Genomic DNA, 21,057 nt, shown 5'->3' with positions numbered 1-21,057 from the left:
CTATAGTTTTTCTGAAAAGCCGTTCTTGCTCTAATTTTTGTACTGTAACTGTGTCTAGCTTATCCGTGCCCTTTTTTCTTTTCCAGAAATTGGCTTGTCCCCTTGTGTATTTTTAGTATATTTCATTTTTGGGCCTCACCGCTCTCTCATTTTGTTGTTGTGTGCGTGTATTCTGCTGAGCTTTCTGTTGTCTCTTTGCGATTGTCACTAAGCACAGTGGTTTTTTTGTTGTCTGTTGGTGGTTCCTCTTTGTGCCCTGCTGACTCCATGCCTGTTGGCTCACAGGGAGGGTCCACCTGTCGCCTTATTTCAGGAAACACACAATCTGCTCAGTGTTGTCCAAAGAGATAGGCATGTATCATGTTTCCAGAAAAATCTCTGTCCACATGGAAGTCCAAGAGTAAAATTAGTAACTGTTAACTCATTTATTTATGGTTGAAAATTCTGATTATTGTGTAGAGTGGGTGTAAACGTTGTCTGTTTATCTGTGCTGGCCCTGCGATTAGGTGCCGACTTGTCCAGGGTGTACACCGCCTTTCACCCGAATGCAGCTGATAGGCTCCAGCACCCCCTTTAAACCCCAAAAGGGAGACGCGGTAGGAAAATGGATGGATGAAGGGGTGTAGATAAGGGGTCTCAAACTCAATTCACCTGGGGGCCACTTGATGCAGAGTCTGGGTGAGGCTGGGCCGCAAGAAAAGAAAATATTGCAGCATTGAGGGAAAGTTAGTGCTGCAAGGGGTTCTGGTTATTTGTTCTGTTGTGTTTGTCGTGTTATGGTGCGGATGTTCTCCTGAAATTAGTTTGCAATTCTTGTTTGGTGTGGGTTCACAGTGTGGCGCATGTTTGTAACAGTGTTAAAGTTGTTTGTATGGCCACCCTCAGTGTGACCTGTATGACTGTTGACCAAGTATGCCTTGCATTTACTTGTGTGTGTGTGTGTGTGTGTGTGTGTGTGTGTGTGTGTGTGTGTGTGTGTGTGTGTGTGTGTGAAAAGCCGTAGATATTATGTGACTGGGCCGGCATGCAAAGGCAGTGCCTTTTAAGGTTTGTTGGCGCTCTGTACTTCTCCCTACGTCAGTGTACCACTGCGTACTTCGGCGATTTGAAAAGTCATACATTTTTACTTTTTGAAACTTATACCGATAATTTCCTATATTACATTTTAAAGTATTTCTCGGCCAATAATATCGGCAGTCCGATAATTTGACACCTCTACAAATAACGGTTTGAATTGGTCCAGGTTATTGGGGACTGTTATTACTGACGGACAGGTGTCTCGGTGTGACTCTAGCCGGGCACTTAAGAAAACCCTTGTCTCCATGGCAACATCTCTGTCGCTTCCACTCTATTTGCCGCTTTTCCACTAACGCAGGGGTAGGCAACCCAGGACGTTGAAACAGCCATTTTGGAGCCAAATAACACAACGCTGTCAAGCGCCATTCATATAAAACTCGCAGGCTGCATTAACATGAGACTTTCATATTAAGGTGGGGGCCTCAAAATACCGTCTCGCAGGCCGCTTGTCTGAGACCCCTGGTGTAGATTATTTTGAAAAAAATGAAGGCATACATCCACACAAACATGCATTACGGCAAAACAGGAGTTCAGAACAGTCAACCATTCTCCCATCCATTGTTTGCAAGTCTTGTGACTCAAAACGGTTTGAATGTAGACAAGGTGTACTTTGTTGATTTACTACTATGGCTGTTGTAAGTGTTCAGTCATGAATAACACCGTATATTTTCCATCCTGTTTGTTTTCATCCAGCTCTGATTGGGTGGAGATCCTGGAGCCACGCTCCCGTCAGCGTATGTTCGTGAACTTGACCACTGGCGAATGCGGCTGGGATCCTCCTCTGGGCGCTCCTGTCCGCCAGGCAGACGGTAACCAGTGGTGGGAGCTGTTTGACCCTCAAAGTGGCCGCTTCTATTACTACAACTCCACCGGGCGCCGCACAGTCTGGCATCAGCCGCAGGGAGCTGATATAGTTCCCCTTTCCCAGCTTCAGGCCATGAAGCGTTGCAGCGAGGGCAAGCGGGCGGTTGTGGGTGTAGACCGGCACCACCATGGGACCACAGGGAGTGTCGGCAGCGTAGGGAGCCAAGGACAGTGCACATCTCTGCCCGACCAAGATAGTCATGAGACCATTGAGGTGGCATCAAACCCAAAGCCAGACCCAGCACTGGATGTCAGATCACAGGCAGATGGATGCAGCAATGAACACCAAGAACCACAGAGGTAAGCCTTGAAAAGACAGTAGCCTCAACAGTAAGTGGAGGGGAAATTGTGGTTTATCATTGGTAGATCAAATTACCAAGGGAAATGGGATCATGAATGTAGAATGTATCTTAATAGCTCCCAAATGTTGCTGAAATAAGAACTCAAAGCGTTTAGACTTTTAGACCAGTTGGATCTATTTCTTCAAACTGTTTCCATTTTCCGTTGCTTATCTGACCGTTCCATATGTTCAATGTTTTCTGTTCCACTGCCTTTGAACCAAATTCAACTCTTTTCGTAAATTGCAACCAAATGGTGAGAATGGCCTGTTGTACGTCGCAGTGTGCACCATTACCCCCTCTATGCAAGGTTATTAGATGCAGAGCGGCCCCAAACAGTAAGTCATTCAAGAATCCCATCATATGCTTTACGTTGTGGCCTCGTCTAAACCACCATCTCCTCCCTCAAATTCCACGCATGCCACTTTTGTTTCGTCTGGCAAATGGCCCCTGGAACCATCTTAGTGTCCTTATGCGTGCTCACCGCCACCCCGGGCTGCTCTGATCCAATGCTCATTTCATTTTCCTAAAACAAATCTAGGCTCAAGGCCATCAAAGACCGTAAGGCCTGTTAAGGTTGAGCGTCTGTGTGGTTGCACGAGAAGCATGTGAGAGTGTTGCCTGTGATTAATAACAAACTAAGACGCTGCATTCCAGCTACATACAAACAAAGCAAACCCCGCTATATTTTCACAGGCTTTGCCATAGTGACTCTTACGAGATCTTCTTGTTGCTCTGGGAGGTGTCTCCTGTGGTCTTCCTGTCATTTGGGATTTGCAGGTTGACTAATTAATTGATTGAACATAAATGGTAAATAGTTGTACTTGTACAGCGCTTTTCTACCTTTTTTTAAGGAACTCAAAGCGCTTTGACACTATTTCCACATTCACCCTTTCACACACATATTCACACACTGATGGCGGGAGCTGCCATGCAAGGCTCTAACCAGGACCCATCAGGAGCAAGGGCGAACTGTCTTGCTCAAGGACACAATGGACGTGACTAGGATGGTAGAAGGTGGGGATCGAACCAGTAACCCTCAGATTGCTGGCACGGCCATTCTCCCAACTTCGCCACGCTGTCCCCAACCGGTTCCGTCTTCAAAAAGAAACAGAACACTGTCTGTTTACGTAAATGTAAGTTCAACATACAGATTAAAAAGGCTATGATTTGTCTGCTTTTGGTACATATATTTTGTATTTCAGGACTCATTCAGATAGTGTGCAGCCAACATTCCCAAATTCCTTTCAGTCAAATCAACATTGGCAATGAATGTGACTGTCCCAATATTCCCAATGTACCTAGCTACTTAAAGGTATTAATAATTGTACTATTCATGTCACATAAAAGCCGAGTAAAAGGAATACATTTTGTGCAAGCTAACTTGTTTTTGAATGTTTACTATTAAATAGCTGCTATGCATGCAGCAAGCGTAGGGCTGGGCGATATGGACTTTTTTTAATATCTCGATATTTTTATGCCATGTCAGGATACACAATATATATGTCGGTATTTTGCTTTAGCCTTGAATGAACACTTAATGCATATAATCACACCAGTGTGATGATTCTATGTGTCTAGATTAAAACATTCTTGTTCATACTGCATTAATATATGCTAATTTTTTTAACTTTCATGCAGCGAGGAAAATCACAACTAAGTCAATTTACCAAAACTGTATTTATTAAACAGTTATTAAGCAGTGGCAAAAACATTCATGTCATTTCAAAAGAAAGTGCAAGATTGTCAAACATTTTAAAACAAGCTACAAGTGCACTTTTGTGAATGATGTCACCAAGATGACATATCTAAATTAGTCTAAATTTTGTACAGAACGCCACTACAATAGTTGAAAACAAATAAAGTGCACTTTTGTGCATGATGTCACAAGATGTTTCAATAACTGCCAAATAAAAATGGGCTGCATAATAGGTTCCTGCAGATGTTATCTCCTTCTGTTTTTGACTATTTTTTCATACGGTGTTGATCTAGAAATAGTTGCTTCGCCATTTTGTTATTGCGGCACTGAACAGAGATGTTGACATGCAGAGTTTCAAGCACTCCTCATTCTCTAGCGGGTGACTTTTCAAATGATGCTACATTAACAGTGCTGCTACTTTTTGTAGCAACGCTTTTGCCGCATAAATGTTGAGCATATTCCCAATGATGGATCCCGTGCTGTTTTTCTTGGGAATTCATTCTTCCTTCATTTGTTACCAGATTCACACCTTCTCTCTCTCGTATTTCCACCCGCACCTCACCGTTAGCATCACAGCTAACGTTACCATGTCGCTAGCTCTCTGCTTCGCGGGAGCGTATGACGTTGCACACGTGATGTGTGTAAGAAGGTGCGCTTGGTTTACGTCTCTGTGAGAAGGAGATACAAGAGAGTGAGAAACGCATGCAGTGTAATACCCGCAGCTAAAAGCAACTGCGTGAGAATGTATACTCCGATATCACAATATAGTCATTTTCTATATCGCACAGAGACAAACCCGCGATATACCGAGTATATCGACATATCGCCCAGCCCAACAAGAGCGTACTGTCACAGAGCGGAAACCGTTCTTGATCTCCAAAATACAACTTTCTTCTCGACCCAGCAATGCATGATAGAATGCAAAAATGTCCCACAAAACATATTAGGACTTTGGACAAAAGGACAAAAAAGAAAAGTATCTTTGTGCCGGTTGTCAGAGGTTTCAGCAGAAATTGCATTCAATTCTACCAGCCCTGAACTTTGAGAAGTTCAATACAGAGTGAGAAGGGTCGCTGTGGTGACAATGCAGTAGCTTTAAAAACCAAGTGTTAAATCACCCCACTAGGTCCTACTCTGCCCCGGTGACTCAACCTTTCTCAGAACCATTTACCGGTATGTCTCTTCTTAAAACAATGGCCAGCTGTGTGCTGCAGAAGATTATCTTGCCCACGGGAGCTTAATACCATACTTCACCATACCTCATGTGCTCACTAGTTAATATATCTTGGGCCCTAATTAGAGACCATGTCAAAATGCACAGTTGTTTCTGGCTTAAAATGGACTAAAACAAACGTTGAGGCATGCTTGCCTTCAGTCAGTGCTGGCCCTTATTGATAATGACATCAATGAATGGGTGAGGAAGAAATTTGAAATTATATTTATAAAAGGGTCTCTATGGTTTGTGTTTGTGGTTGTTACATAGTGTTCCACCCATTGTGGACGGCTTTGATGTAGATTGAGCTGTCTTTTAAAATTATGTTAAATTTTATATCTTCCACAGTTCATGTCTCTGCTCGTTAAATTTTGTTAGCTTTGTCGCTGAGATCTTAGTAGAGATTGAATGGCCTTTTGGTCACATTTGGAAAAACAATACTGTTTTCTGTGGAGCTAAAAGATCCCAGTTGTTCCACCAGTTTCCTTTTGTTTCTGGTTGTGCACAAATCTGTTTATGATAGATAAGACAGTCTCATTTTTTTTTCCAAAAGAGTATGCCAATATGATAATATAAGACAGGTGTGTGGTGAAATGTTCAAATGTAGTACGTTGTTGTCATTATTGTTTAGTTGGGTTTTTTAACATCACAAAGTCCAAGAGAGGACAGAGTAAAAGTCACCATAAAATGTCTTCCAAAGATGAATGTATACATACAGTGGGGCAAAAAAGTATTTAGTCAGCCACCGATTGTGCAAGTTCTCCCACTTAAAATGATGACAGAGGTCTGTAATTTTCATCATAGGTACACTTCAGGGGCTTCACGGTGGAAGAGGGGTTAGTGCGTCTGCCTCACAATACGAAGGTCTTGCAGTCCTGGGTTCAAATCCAGGCTCGGGATCTTTCTGTGTGGAGTTTGCATGTTCTCCCCGTGAATGCGTGGGTTCCCTCCGGGTACTCCGGCTTCCTCCCACTTCCAAAGACATGCACCTGGGGATAGGTTGATTGGCAACACTAAAATTGGCCCTAGTGTGTGAATGTGAGTGTGAATGTTGTCTATCTGTGTTGGCCCTGCGATGAGGTGGCGACTTGTCCAGGGTGTACCCCGCCTTCCGCCCGATTGTAGCTGAGATAGGCGCCAGCGCCCCCCGCGACCCCGAAAGGGAATAAGCGGCAGAAAATGGATGGATGGATGGAGGGTACACTTCAACTGTGAGAGACAGAATGTGGAAAAAAAATCCAGGAATTCCCATTGTAGGAATTTTAAAGAATTTATTTGTAAATTATGGTGGAAAATAAGTATTTGGTTAACCATTCAAAGCTCTCACTGATGGAAGGAGGTTTTGGCTCAAAATCTCACGATACATGGCCCCATTCATTCTTTCCTTAACACGGATCAATCGTCCTGTCCCCTTAGCAGAAAAACAGCCCCAAAGAATGATGTTTCCACCCCCATGCTTCACAGTAGGTATGGTGTTCTTGGGATGCAACTCAGTATTCTTCTTCCTCCAAACACGACGAGTTGAGTTTATTCCAAAATGGATACATGGATGATACAGCAGAGGATTGGGAGAATGTCATGTGGTCAGATGAGACCAAAACAGAACTTTTTGGTAGAAACTCAACTCGTCGTCATCATTTTAAGTGGGAGAACTTGCACAAAAAGTGGCTGACTAAATACTTTTTTGCCCCACTGTAGTTTGATTTTATCCTTTTTTTTTGTAACTTTTACATGTAGAAAACCCCCCAAAAATTAAAATCATAATGTCATAATACAATGTTTTCATTAGGCTACAAGAGTATCGTTTTTTGTTGTTTTTTTGGTGTATATTTCCACTTCTGCAAATTGTTCACAAATATTATTACATAGTATTCACAGTTTTCTCGAAAGACTGGTGATCTCTTCTTAGCGAGTTTGAGGGCTTGATCTGTCATTTGCTAAGTCTTATCACATGTCCTGGGAATTCTGGCGTACTTTGAGCCCGTGGAGCTCATCAGGAAAGTCCTGTGGTTTCTACAGGTAAACATACCAGTCACATGTGGTTAGTGCTGCAGGAAACATGCAAACAGATTGCTTTCCATAAAGTAAAATTGTGATGTGTTAAAGGCCTACTGAAACCCACTACTACCGACCACGCAGTATGATGAAATATTAACATTGCAACACATGCCAATACGGCCTTTTTAGTTTACTAAATTGCAATTGATGACGCGTGCGTTTGACGTCTCAGGTTGTAGCCGACATTATTTTCCAGCCCGATCCAAGCTATAAGTAGTCTGGTTTAATCGCATAATTAAACAGTATTCTGCACATCTGTGTTGCTGAATCTTTTGCAATTTGTTCAATTAATAATGGAGAGGTCAAAGTAGAAAGATGGAGGTGGGAAGCTTTTAGCCTTTAGCCACACAAACACACAGTGTTTCATTGTTTAAAATTCCCGAATGTGAAGCCTTACTATGGATCAGAGCGGTCAAGCGAAAATGGATCCCGACCAAAAGTCAACCGGCAGTTTTCGGTGAGAAAATTGTGGTAATAAGTCAGCTCTTACCGGAGACACCAGCGGAGCTTCGTCCTGGTGCAGCCCGTGACTTCCCTCAGAGACTCTGGCGTCAACACACCCGTGGCCACACCCCTCCGACTTTAGGTACTGTATAGTCTCACTAAAACAATAAGGCAGATAAGGGATTTTCCCGAATTATCCTAGGAAATGTGTTTAATAACATCTGAGTCGCTCCCACTGCAATTGCCTTTTTTTAATATATTTTTTTACTTTTATTTATTTTATTTTATTTTTCTAGTCCTTCACTCTAAATTTCCTTATCCACAAATCTTTCGTCCTCGCTCAAATTAATGGGGAAATCGTCGCTTTCTCGTTCTGAATTGGTCCTACTGCTGGTGGCTCACATTATAAACAATGTTCAGATGTGAGGAACCCTCACACTGGTGATGTCACGCGCATTTTGTCTGCTACTTCCGGTACAGGCAAGGCTTTTTTATTAGCGACCAAAAGTTGCGAACTTTATCGTCGATGTTCTCTACTAAATCCTTTCAGCAAAAATATGGCAATATCACGAAATGATCAAGTATGACACATAGAATGTACCTGCTATCCCCGTTTTAAATAAGAAAATCTCATTTCAGTAGGCCTTTAAGAATAACCAGTGCAAAGCATTTGTGTTGATTTTCACCCACCTTTTAATGCTTGTGTGTCTATTTGTTGTTGCCATGAACCATATGTAGATAGATAGTACTTTATTGATTCCTTCAGGAGAGTTCCCTCAGGAAATTTAGGGTATTTCAGTTTGAGCAGACCTACCATGTGTGTGGGCTTTCTTCCACAGACCTTTCTAGTTGTTGTAAGACAGCCTATGGGGTTCAATAAGTTGTCTTTTGTCTTATAGGCTGGTCATATGTGTGTAATGGACCACTATAAAGAACAAAGGCGTGTTTCCTGGGTCAAATTGAAGCTCTTTCTTAGCAGTAAGTCAAAGTGAAGGATTTTTATATGCCCTCTCATTGAGCTCTCTTTAATGGTATAGTCATGACTCTGCGTTGTCACCATGATTGCCCGATGCTATTTTACACTCATCTGTAATTGTCTTGTTTAAAGTTGTGTGTTCACATAGGTTTTACTCATTGTCATACCAGCACACATGAGATAGCACAAAATTTAGAACTCCAAAGTAGGGATGCACCGAAATGAACATTTGTGGCCGAAGCCGAATAAAATTTAAACGCTTGGCCAAAGGCCGAATAATGAATGCATTTTTTCACAATTTTTTTAATATTGCATAAATAGCCTAGAATAAATATTTAGACATGTTTTTCAAATAAAGTAATTTTTTTATTGAATATTGACATTTTTTTAATATTCCAGTTGCCTTTGCTTTTCAAAAAAAGCACAACAGTTTTTCATTTAGATTAGGCCTTCAGACAAAACATGCATTCCCAAAAAAAATAAAGTGTATTAAAGTGGATAAACCCACAACAAATGAATTATTGTCCTTTTGGCAAAAGTCTGCTTAGCCACAGTCGATATGCTAATAATGTAAACAGAAGGCTCAAGTAAATCTCAATTAAGTGTGTGCTTGTAACCTCATGCACTTATACAGGTAGCCCACACAACAGGCTAATAATGTAAACAGACGCCCCACTAAATCTCAAAGAGTGTGTGCTTGTAACCTCATACACTTATACAGGTACACAACATATCCCAACGTCACCGCGTCACTGCACGTTGGTTGATTGCGTCACACGCCACTATTCGGCCTTGTTTTTAACTCATTCCACCGAAGGCCGAATGTGGCTTTTTTTGCCATATTCGGTTACCGATTAATCGGTGCATCCCTACTCCAAATTACTCATTGGGCTCAATTTTGGGGTAGGAGGCTGGATCAGTTAACATATTTGACAGTTTGATCCAGTTTAAACATACTGTAGTCCCGAGTCAAGTGTGAACGCAGTCCAGGACCTAACAGACGGGTTTATACTGCATTAGATATGGTTCTTGGTCTACCTACAAGTGGACTTTAGTCCTGAGTGAGGCAAGTGTGAATGCTGACCACACCTCGTGTTTTCCATTTATTTGTTTGGGACAGCCCACCGACAAGCAGGAAAGGTGTAAAACAGTATTTGCAGCGCGGTGCCTCCCTGTTTAAAGTGTCACCTTTATTGTTAACGTTGACATCCAAATACCTCCATATTGCGCTTCACGCACCCTCTTTATTAACAAGTAGAATTTGAGGTTTTTGCCATTTTTTTCCTCTCCAAGATGTTATTGCTTATTTGCACTTTGTGTTTGCGTATTGACACACTCCACATCATGCGCCTCGGCTCTGTAGTCACCACCGCACAGCGGCATTCAGATGAAAGAGCGGTACCGGTACTTTTCAAAGGTGGTATAGTACTAGGGTTGTCCCGATCCGATATTTGGATCGGATCGGCCGCCGATATTTGCCAAAAAATGCGTATCGGCAAGGCATGGGAAAATGCCGATCCAGATCCAGTTTTTTTTTTAAATCTCCGGTCCGTGTTTTCCAACGCACCGATTTTAATAATACATTCCACTCTTCTGCTGCTCCCTAAACTCCGTTTTGCATTTTCCAGCACACCTTCAAAACATCCACAAGTCTGTGCTCTAACCGGTAAGACGGTTGTGTGAATTAAAAGTTACGGTAATAATGTCAGCTGTGTGGGATTATTTTACCCCACAAAACGAAAAAGATGAAGAGGTGGAGTGTAAAACATGCCACAATAAAGTCAAGCGTGGTGGTAAATTTGTAAGACATTTTAATGACTCTTCAGAGTGAGAGGCTTTTTAGCACTCATCAGTGATGAACACAGGAGCAGGCTGACACCTGAACATCTTGAAGTGCTCGTCTTTGTTAGAAAGAATCTCCCCATTATGCTTGGACTTCAATTGTTTGCCCCCCCCGATTGGGGCAATCAATTGAAGGGAGTGTGTAGATATATATAAATTTTTTTTTTTTAAGTTTACACTTGTTCAAGAGCAAGTATTGATGCTAAGTTATAGACATTTTATCCCACTCAGGTTGTTTGTGTGTTTTGCTTTTTTTAATAATGTTTACAGCATTATTTGCACTTTATACTGTTCACTGTTTTACTGTTTAATGATGCCATTTCTGTATGTCATGTATAATTTTTGATATTTTGTGTTTATCCTTGAATACCAAATATTGTGTATTATTCAAACTCACCTAATTCAGCTGGCTAGTTGTTATCAAGAGTACTAAAATCCTTTCCAGCATGAATCTGACAAATAAGTAGGCTAAATAACTTTAAACTTTAATACATGCTCGGATAAACCAGTATCGGCCAGTATCTGTATCGGATCGGAAGTGCAAAAAAATATCGGTATCGGATCGGAAGTGCAAAAACCTGGATCGGGACATCCCTATATAGTACCGATTTCAATTGATTAGTACCGCTATACTTTATTAGTACTGGTATACTGTACAATCCTACATCCTACTAAAGGTATGTGTGCAACAGAATAAAACAGGCTTTAATTAAAATGTATCAGTGTAAAAATAATGTCAACATACCAACAATTACCAGATGATGGCGGTAAGGGATGTTTGATCATCTCATAGCTGTGTTCCAGGCTGTTCATTGTCTCTTTATTAACTCACTAATCCCAGTTCCTTGGCTTTACTACTATGTTAGGAAATGAGAAAAATCTCACCAAATCTTTTTTTTTTTTTTATCTTCCTGAAGTGATCATGACAACCGTTCGCTACATACTTGGAACAAAACCACAACTTCAGTTTAGTCTTGCACTCAACCCAATGTAAAGATGCTATTCCGTTGCATCAAGGCCCGTGATGCATTGTGTTTCCACGTCACACGTTCAATCCCTATTTTACCCGAGGGGGCATTGCTCCAGGACAAAGTTGCCAAACGAGAAACTTTTTCTAAGTTCTTTGCATGCCTGTTATATAATTTTACATTACATTTTCAATGACAATAATGTTAGAAAATGATCAACTCAAATAAAGAAACAAATATGTGGTACATTAGTGAAGTGAAGGGAATTATATTTATATAGCGCTTTTCTCTAGTGACTCAAAGCGCTGTACATAGTGAAACCCAATATCTAAGTTACATTTAAACCAGTGTGGGTGGCACTGGGAGCAGGTGGGTAAAGTGCCTTGCCCAAGGACACAACGGCAGTGACTAGGATGGCGGAAGCGGGAATCGAACCTGCAACCCTCAAGTTGCTGGCACGGCCACTCTACCAACCGAGCTATACTGCCCCTACCGTCATATTACATGTGACTTAAGTGTCAAAAAGAGGTTGGTAGATGAGAATAAATCTAAAAGTAATATATAGTGTAGAAATGCACTCGATTGTAGAAAATGTAATCTTGATTTTCAAAATGTTCTTTTAGGGTTTGCGTGGCACCACTTTGTGTTGATTTAAATGTTCCTTTTTTTTTATCAGGGTGCTGACATCCCTGTATATTTCAGAATTTCAGAACTTTTTATCAAAAGAACTAGGGATGCGGGCTTCACGGTGGGAGAGGGGTTAGTGCGTCTGCCTCACAATACGAAGGTCCTGCAGTCCTGGGTTCAAATCCAGGCTCGGGCTCTTTCTGTGTGGAGTTTGCATGTTCTCCCCGTGAATGCCTGGGTTCCCTCCGGGTACTCCGGCTTCCTCCCACTTCCAAAGACATGCACCTGGGGATAGGTTGATTGGCAATACTAAATTGGCCCTAGTGTGTGAATGTGAGTGTGAATATTGTCTGTCTATCTGTGTTGGCCCTGCGATGAGGTAGCAACTTGTCCAGGGTGTACGCCGCCTTCCGCCCGATTGTAGCTGAGATAGGCGCCAGCGCCCCCTGCCCCCCCGAAAGGGAATAAACGGTAGAAAATGGATGGATGGAACTAGGGATGCACCGAAATGAAAATTTGTGGCCGAAGCCGAATAAAATTTAAACGTTTGGCCGAAGGCTGAATACCGAATAATGAATGCAGTTTTTCACAATTTAATTTTATATTGCATGAATAGCCTACAATACATTTTTAGACATGTTTTTTAAATAAAGTACAATTTTATTGAATATTGACATTTTTTTTAATATTCCAGTAGCCTTTGCTTTTCAAAAAAAGCACAACGTTTTTCATTTATATTAGGCCTTAAAACAAAACATGCATTCCAAAAAAAATTTAAGTGCATTAAAGTGGATAAACCCACAACAAATGAATTATTGTCCTTTTGGCAAAATTCTGCTTAGCCACAGTAGATAGACTAATAATGTAAACAGAAGACTCAAGTAAATCTCAATTAAGTGTGTGCTTGTAACCTCATACACTTATACAGGTAGCCTACACAACAGGCTAATAATGTAAACAGCACACACACAATGTAAAGAGCACACATCAGAGAAATACTTTCTGCTCGGTATCGTGTAACGGGGCTCAATGTGCTCCATGAGTTTCCGAAAGCCAATGTCCTCCACAACACTAAACGGTTGATCATCCAAAGCCATAAACTCCATTACCTTCTTTGAAATTCCGTTTGCTTTGGCACTGTCAGTCGCAAACTTATTCGTCCTCTCAAAGACGTCGGCCACGAGGCACCTCCTCGAGACAGTTCGGCTGAACATTCGTTGCAAACTGCAATACTTTTGTCGCTTTCCAACACTTAGAAATAGTTCCTCACTGCTGACATTTTTTCCGAAAGCGCCTGGTTACAACGTCATCGCGTCACTGCACGTTGGTTGTTTGCGTCACCGCGTCAAAAAATTGCGTCACACGCCACTATTCGGCCTTGCATTTAACTCATTCCACCGAAGGCCGAATGTGGCTTTTTTTGCCATATTCGGCCGAATTTATTCGGTTACCGATTGATCGGTGCATCCCTAAAAAGAACTAATAGCGAATTTTGGAGACTTTAAAATTAAATCTTATATCGCTCTGGTGTCGCTGTAGGCCCCTTCATTATCTAAAAGCACTATGTCTCCTGGGCATTGTAGGGATGCCATCCATCCATCCATCATCTTCCGCTTATCCGAGGTCGGGTCGCGGGGGCAACAGCCTAAGCAGGGAAACCCAGACTTCCCTCTCCCCAGCCACTTCGTCTAGCTCTTCCCGGGGGATCCCGAGGCGTTCCCAGGCCAGCCGGGAGACATAGTCTTCCCAACGTGTCCTGGGTCTTCCCCGTGGCCTCCTACCGGTTGGACGTGCCCTAAACACCTCCCTAGGGAGGCGTTCGGGTGGCATCCTGACCAGATGCCCGAACCACCTCATCTGGCTCCTCTCGATGTGAAGGAGCAGCGGCTTTACTTTGATTTCCTCCCGGATGGCAGAGCTTCTCACCCTATCTCTAAGGGAGAGCCCCGCTACACGGCGGAGGAAACTCATTTCGGCCGCTTGTACCCGTGATCTTATCCTTTCGGTCATGACCCAAAGCTCATGACCATAGGTGAGGATGGGAACGTAGATCGACCGGTAAATTGAGAGCTTTGCCTTCCGGCTCAGCTCCTTCTTCACCACAACGGACCGGTACAACGTCCGCATTACTGAAGACGCCGCACCGATCCGCCTGTCGATCTCACGATCCACTCTTCCCTCACTCGTGAACAAGACTCCTAGGTACTTGAACTCCTCCACTTGGGGCAGGGTCCCCTCCCCAACCCGGAGATGGCACTCCACCCTTTTCCGGGCGAGAACCATGGACTCGGACTTGGAGGTGCTGATTCTCATTCCGGTCGCTTCACACTCGGCTGCGAACCGATCCAGCGAGAGCTGAAGATCCCGGTCAGATGAAGCCATCAGGACCACATCATCTGCAAAAAGCAGAGACCTAATCCTGCGGTTACCAAACCGGAACCCCTCAACGCCTTGACTGCGCCTAGAAATTCTGTCCATAAAAGTTATGAACAGAATCGGTGACAAAAGACAGCCTTAGCGGAGTCCAACCCTCACTGGAAATGTGTTCGACTTACTGCCGGCAATGCGGACCAAGCTCTGGCACTGATCGTACAGGGAACGGACCGCCACAATAAGACAGTCCGATACCCCATACTCTCTGAGCACTCCCCACAGGACTTCCCGAGGGACACGGTCGAATGCCTTCTCCAAGTCCACAAAGCACATGTAGACTGGTTGGGCAAACTCCCATGCCCAACCAGTCTACATTGTAGGGATGACAGGGTGTTATTGGCCACAAAACCACTAAAAACAATATTGGTAAACTCAACTGTCTTAGACTGAAAACCACTCCCAGGTCGCTTCTGCACTCACTGGCAGGGGGTTTTTTCTACAAGAATTACGTGCGTCTGTGTGTGTGCGTACGTGCATGCTTAAGGAAGCGAAAGTGTAAAAAGCCAAAACAATGCAAGTTGGCCCTCCGTGCATGTGACTGTCTGTCAGTGAGTCATGTAGAAGTAATCACCTTTTTGCTCATTCAGGAACAGAGGGGTGAAACGAGGGGGTGTCTTATAGGTTTGATAGAACTCCACTTCTTTATGTTCTTAATGAGTCGCACATTGTATACATGTGTTGAGTGGGAGTCTTTCATGCTATCATCTGTCACCACTTTAGAGGATGTAAGTACCGCTGTTTTATGTTCATTTAAAATATATCTGCTTCTGATGTGGTTATCTCATTTTCAACTTTTTCTACATGATGTTGTGAGCCTGTTTATAATCATGATTTATGTTTTTGTTACGTTTTTTTTTTTTCATAGGACCGAGTTTGTTTTTTAAATAAAGAAAAGCTAAAGTCACTCTTGTTTTAAGATCTCCATTTGGTCAATCTCCTTTGAATGTTTATGGCTTTAAACTACAGTAAATGACAATTACCGTATTTTTCGGATTATAAGTCGCGGAGTATACGCCGCACCGCCCGAAAATGCATAATAAAAAAGGAAAAAAAAGATATATATGTCGCATTAGGGCTGGGCGATATATACGATGGTCTCCTATGGACGGGACTCTCGCTGCTGTCTTGGATCCGCTTTGAACTGAACTCTCGCGGCTGTGTTGGAGCCACTATGGATTGAACTTTCACAGGATCATGTTAGACCCGCTCGACATCCATTGCTTTCGGTCCCCTAGCTTTCGGTCCTCTCCAAGGTTTCTCATAGTCAGCATTGTCACTGGCGTCCCACTGGATGTGAATTCTCCCTGCCCACTGGGTGTGAGTTTTCCTTGCCCTTTTGTGGGTTCTTCCGAGGATGTTGTAGTCGTAATGATTTGTGCAGTTCTTTGAGACATTTGTGATTTGGGGCTATAAAAATAAACATTGATTGATTGATTGATTGATTGATCTAGGGTTGGGTATCATTTGAATTTGAACGATTCCGATTCTTTGTTTTGATTCCGATTCCTGACGATTCTCGATTCCGATTCTTTCTTTTAAAAAAAAAATAGGCAGGGTCAAAAAAAAAGTTTAGGATATTTTAAATGAGCTAGCTAACCTACAGTCCTTCTGAATGAAATAGTCTGACATTCTCCATCAATTTTAATTCTATTAACTTTTTATGAACTTTACTATAAATTCCTCACATGGCTGTTTTCAACTAGAATATAAATATAAAATCTATGAATTTGAATATAAATATTATAAATGATGAATACATTTTCACAGGGGTACACTTTCCTCAAGAGAGCTTTATTTTTGAAAACCTCATAAAAACACATTTACACACTCAAGTGTATGATGCTGCAGGAAACTTCATGAAAACACATTTACACACACAAGTGTGTGATGCTGCAGGAAACCTCATGAAAACACATTTACACACGCAAGTGTACGATGCTGCAGGTACTTAAACATGTTTCCGTGCTCCCACTGATAGTGTCTCCTGTCGAAGACGGGACACGCATTTATTTGTACTCCATGAACTCGAAGGTGCTTCATCATGTTCGACGTGCACCCTCCTAAGCACAAAACAGTCCTGTCGCACGTGTTACATTTTGCCGATATTTCATTTTTTTTAGTAAAATAAAGCCACACTTTCGACCGTCGACGCCCGCTATCCATGCTTGACTGACTCGCTCGGCCACATAGGCTCGGCTATGCTAACACTTCCGGCGGTGGGCGCTTCTTGGTTGGTGTTCAGCGGCTTCTTCTTCCGGTCGGCGGACTCATTCTTTTTTTCCGGTCGGCGGACTGGGTATCGAAACTAGGAATCGAAATTTAAACTTTTGAACGATTCCGGGAGAATCGGAAAGTTAGTCCCAGTTCCAGTCGATACTCGATACCCAACCCTAGATATTTCGCGGGTTTGTCTCTGTGCGATATAGAAAATAACTATATCGTAATATTCGAGTATACGTTCTCACGCAGTTGCTTTTAGCTGCGGGCGTACACTTCAGGCTCTTCTCACTCTTTCCTGTCTCTCCTTCTCCACAGACAAGCAGGCACACATTCTTACATACGTCACATACGTATACGCCCTCGCAGAGCAGAGAGGTAGCGTAGTGGGCTACGTTAGCTGCTAACGTAGCCGTACAAGAGAAAGAAGGTGCGGATTTGGTAACAAATGAAGGAAGACTTAATTCCCATTAAAAACAGCAGGGTTTCCATCGTCTGGCGGTGGTTCGGCTTCAAGTGGGAATATGTCGAACACACAACCGTAATTTTTCAAGAGTGGGGGGGAAAGCGTTGATATAAAAAGTAGCATTACTGCTAATATGTAGCATCATTTGAAAAGTCGCTCGCTAGAGAATGAAGATAATTTCATAACCTTAGTAACATACCACATAGTGAAGGACGAATACTTTTGGATTTCCTATTATGCAGCTCATTTTTATTTGACACTTAAAATGTCTCTGACAATCTTGCACTTTATGTTTTGGAAATGACTTGAATGTTTGTGCCATTGCTTAATAACTTTAATAAATACACTTTTGGTCAATTGACTTAGTTGTAATTTCCCTCCGTGCATGAAAGTTTAAAAGTAGCATATATGAAAGCAGTATGAAGAAGAATGTTTTAATGTATACACATAGAATCATCATACTGCAAAATATCTTAATATATATCGTGTATCGCGATATGGCCCAAAAATATCGCAATATTAAAAAAAGGCAATATCGCCCAGCCCTATGTCGCACTGGAGTATAAGTCACATTTTTGGGGGGAATTTATTTGATAAAATCCAACACCAAGAATAGACATTTCAAAGGCAATTCAAAATAAATAAAGAATAGTGAACAACAGACTGAATAAGTGTACGTTATATGACGCATAAATAACCAACTGAGAAGGTGCCTGGTATGTTAACGTAACATGTTAAGTCATTCAAATAACTATAACATATAGAACATGCTATACGTTTACCAAACAATCTGTCACTCCTAATCGATAAATCCCATGAAATCTTCTTCCTCGATGTCGCTTCTAAACAACTCTGCCAACTCCAAAGGTATGCGCTGCTTCCTCTTGTGGTTTTTTGATGCATATTTCACTACGTCCAGCTTGTAATCTGCAGTACATGATTTCCTTTTCGGTGCCATTTTCGTTCAGCCCTTCTCAGTTTTTATAAGTTACCGCCAACGTTGAAATGATCCATTGTAATAGCTACGGCAGTAGCATATAGCAGTTAGCATCCCATGACCCACAATGCACTTCTGCCATGACCCGGCCCCGCCGAATTCTTATTGGTTGACGTGTGTGTGACGATTGATGACATTTTCTTTGTCTCTTTCGCGAATGAGATATATAATATTATTTGATATTTTATGGTAATGTGTTAATAATTTCACACATAAGTCACTCCGGAGTATATGTCGCACCCCCCCGGCCAAACTATGAAATAAAACTGCGACTTATAATTCGAAAAATACGGTACTTTCATGCGGTATCAGTGGCCACCGTTGTCCTGACTCGTTTGTTCATTCATTGCTCTTTTGTTGTTTGTCATTGCCTTTGACCCTTCCTTGTATAAAATTGTGCTGTAGTAAGACCTACTCTCACAAAAAGAGGTGCAAATACATTTTCAAATTCCAAAGGTGTGTCGACTGGGCTTTGCTTGCTATCATTTCAATATGATACCAGTGGCGGTTGAATGATGCAGTCTGGCACTCCTCAGGATCGCACCCTGACAGCAGAAACATGCACAGCTGGTAGACGTCTTGGCTCTGATGAAGGTGCCAGTTCAGCTGTTGGAGGACAGGTGGCACTACTGGGATTTTTTAAAAGATGTAAAAAGAACCAAGTCTAGATATTATGCTATGCAGACACTCCCTCACATACAAACTTGTTATCGTCACTGTCTGTATCAAGTACTGTTTGTATGTCATTATTTTACCTTTTACATTTCCTGTCTCTTTCTCCGCACCGTTGTTCATTGAAACTCAAACTTGACACCATGTGGATGGCGTTGCGTAGATTTGGTGTAGTAGAAAACGTTGCACTACACTAAAGACGCACAATTCAAGAAGTATTGCGTAAACACAAATGTTTGTAAGTAGGGCAACATTGAACCTGTGCTTGAGTTTTTGGAGCAGACAAAGGTGTAGGAACGAGTTAACCATTGGGGGAAACCGATATCAGAAAACTGACAGATGTCTACAACTTAATAACCTAGGATTAAGGTGACTTCACTCAAAAGACCTCTTTTCCAAATATGAATATAAATTAACGGCAAGACTTTATAAAGGAGCCATATTTCCGGCAACTTTTTCTACACACTGTTTTAAAGACCACTTGCAGTTTCTCGTCTCTCTCAGGATCAGAGCCACTGAGTACAGGGGCGAGCCAGTGACTTGGCACTGTGTTACGCTTTCAAAATTAACGCACAAAAGTCGAAGATTTCAAAACCAGACATTTTTCTTCTCTGTGTTATACTTTTTGGGTGGAACAGATGTATCTGACTTCAATATTGGGGGGGACCCGTCCGGCCTGTATGGGAGCACGTATGATCAAACGCAAGAAGAAAAAACACATGGAGATAGAGATACGATACTGTCCTCACAGATATCCCTTTTGTCTGTTTCAGTTTCCTTCCTACACATACATTCCAATTATCCCATTGGTCAGTGCTCTAAGATGTTTGTGCAGCAAAAGCTTGGCTTGTACAAACTTATTTCCTCTTCCTTCGAGCCAATGTTAATAATAACCACTGTTTTTCAGACATCGCTATTCCCAGGGTGTATATTTTAAAAACAAATCAAATCCATAAACTCTTCTGCAAAGGGTGCTCCGTGGATAGCTCTGTAACAGCGGATACTCTGTTCAGGAAAGAATGGAAAGACAACACCTGTGACAATCCCTATGGTAAATGTAGTCACTAAGAAAATCTGACCACAGTAATACTCAGCACTGTGACTGAGGTATCAGACACTGTGTGATGTGAAACACTTGAGCCGCTGAGACTAATATGAGTTTGCTGACCGTTAAGTTCATTTGCTGCCCCAGTAGCCAATCAGATTATGATGCAAGTTGTCCGAAGGGCCTCTAACTTGATTTCATCCTATATTTCTCTGATTTTTAAAGTTATCACATGCTCACATTAGGTTTTGAATGAAGGGGATTGTTACTGGCGATGTGGGCATATCGGCTGTGGGAATACATGCTTTCTTGCTTGAAGGGCAGCAGACATCTCTTTGAATTCCAAACACAGCTGAACATATTTTCGTTTTTGTATCATAAATTGCTGTGGTTCTTAATGGTACAACCTTTTTGCCATTCTTTATATTAGTACCCAGTTCAGGCCTGTTTGGTGTTGTGTCAAAGCCTTTTCGACCAACTCTGGGGATTGACGATTCAGGTTCAGCCTTAGTCCTATCCTCCCCCACCTTGCACTCTATCTTTGTCATTTACAGAGGCGTCTCCGTGACGATGGCACAGCCATGCATTGTGAGGGACTCCCCACACAGCCACAGAGGCCCCTTGAAAGAGCTCTGAGGAATGCCAGCGTTCTCGCTCATTCCCTTGCTGCACTCTCCCACGACTAATCCCCACCCCTTCTCATTTACACATGCCCTTACGCTCCTCTCCTGTCTCTCTGGTCTCTTCCACTCCCACATTGGTCTCTCCAATTTCTCGTTGGTTTTATTTTTTTCTCACAATTTCACTTTTCCTTGGTTATGGCTTTGTAATTTTACTTACCTGGCCCTGTGTTACTTACATCCAAGTGCTGTTCTAGATGAATGTTGGCTTTAGATTGCTCAAAGACCCGATACAGTCTTACTGCCGTAGTTAGCTAATATAATGACCACTTTTTGATACTGACGAACATGAAATTAAATTCTGAGCACTCTCTATCAAAGTGTTTTGTAGGTCCTTCTTAAATCCTAGTTTGGTATCCTACCAACCTACTTTGGACAAGCTATTATTCCCAACATTGTGGGAACAGTTTATGTAAGACTTTTTTTTTCTTTTTCTTTGTT

At 42.1% G+C, this 21,057-nt stretch overlaps 1 protein-coding gene across 3 annotated transcripts in view; it reads left to right on the top strand.

Moving 5' to 3' along the window:
* The window catches only part of arhgap46a (Rho GTPase activating protein 46a), a 97,196-nt gene that overhangs the window by 48,508 nt on the left and 27,631 nt on the right, over positions 1–21,057 (top strand). For 2 of the 3 annotated variants that reach the window (XM_061874873.1, XM_061874872.1), the window contains exon 2: positions 1,771–2,241. In XM_061874873.1, the coding sequence (XP_061730857.1) occupies positions 1,771–2,241 (471 nt within the window). Of the gene's footprint in view, positions 1–1,770; positions 2,242–15,126; positions 15,265–21,057 lie in introns of those variants that run through there. The other variant, XM_061874874.1, reaches the window with a different exon arrangement.

Source organism: Nerophis ophidion, linkage group LG16 (assembly GCF_033978795.1).
Source record: "Nerophis ophidion isolate RoL-2023_Sa linkage group LG16, RoL_Noph_v1.0, whole genome shotgun sequence".
NCBI classification, from domain to species: domain Eukaryota; kingdom Metazoa; phylum Chordata; class Actinopteri; order Syngnathiformes; family Syngnathidae; genus Nerophis; species Nerophis ophidion.
Note: the sequence above shows the minus strand (reverse complement) of the source record. Positions and strands in the feature narration are given on the sequence as shown.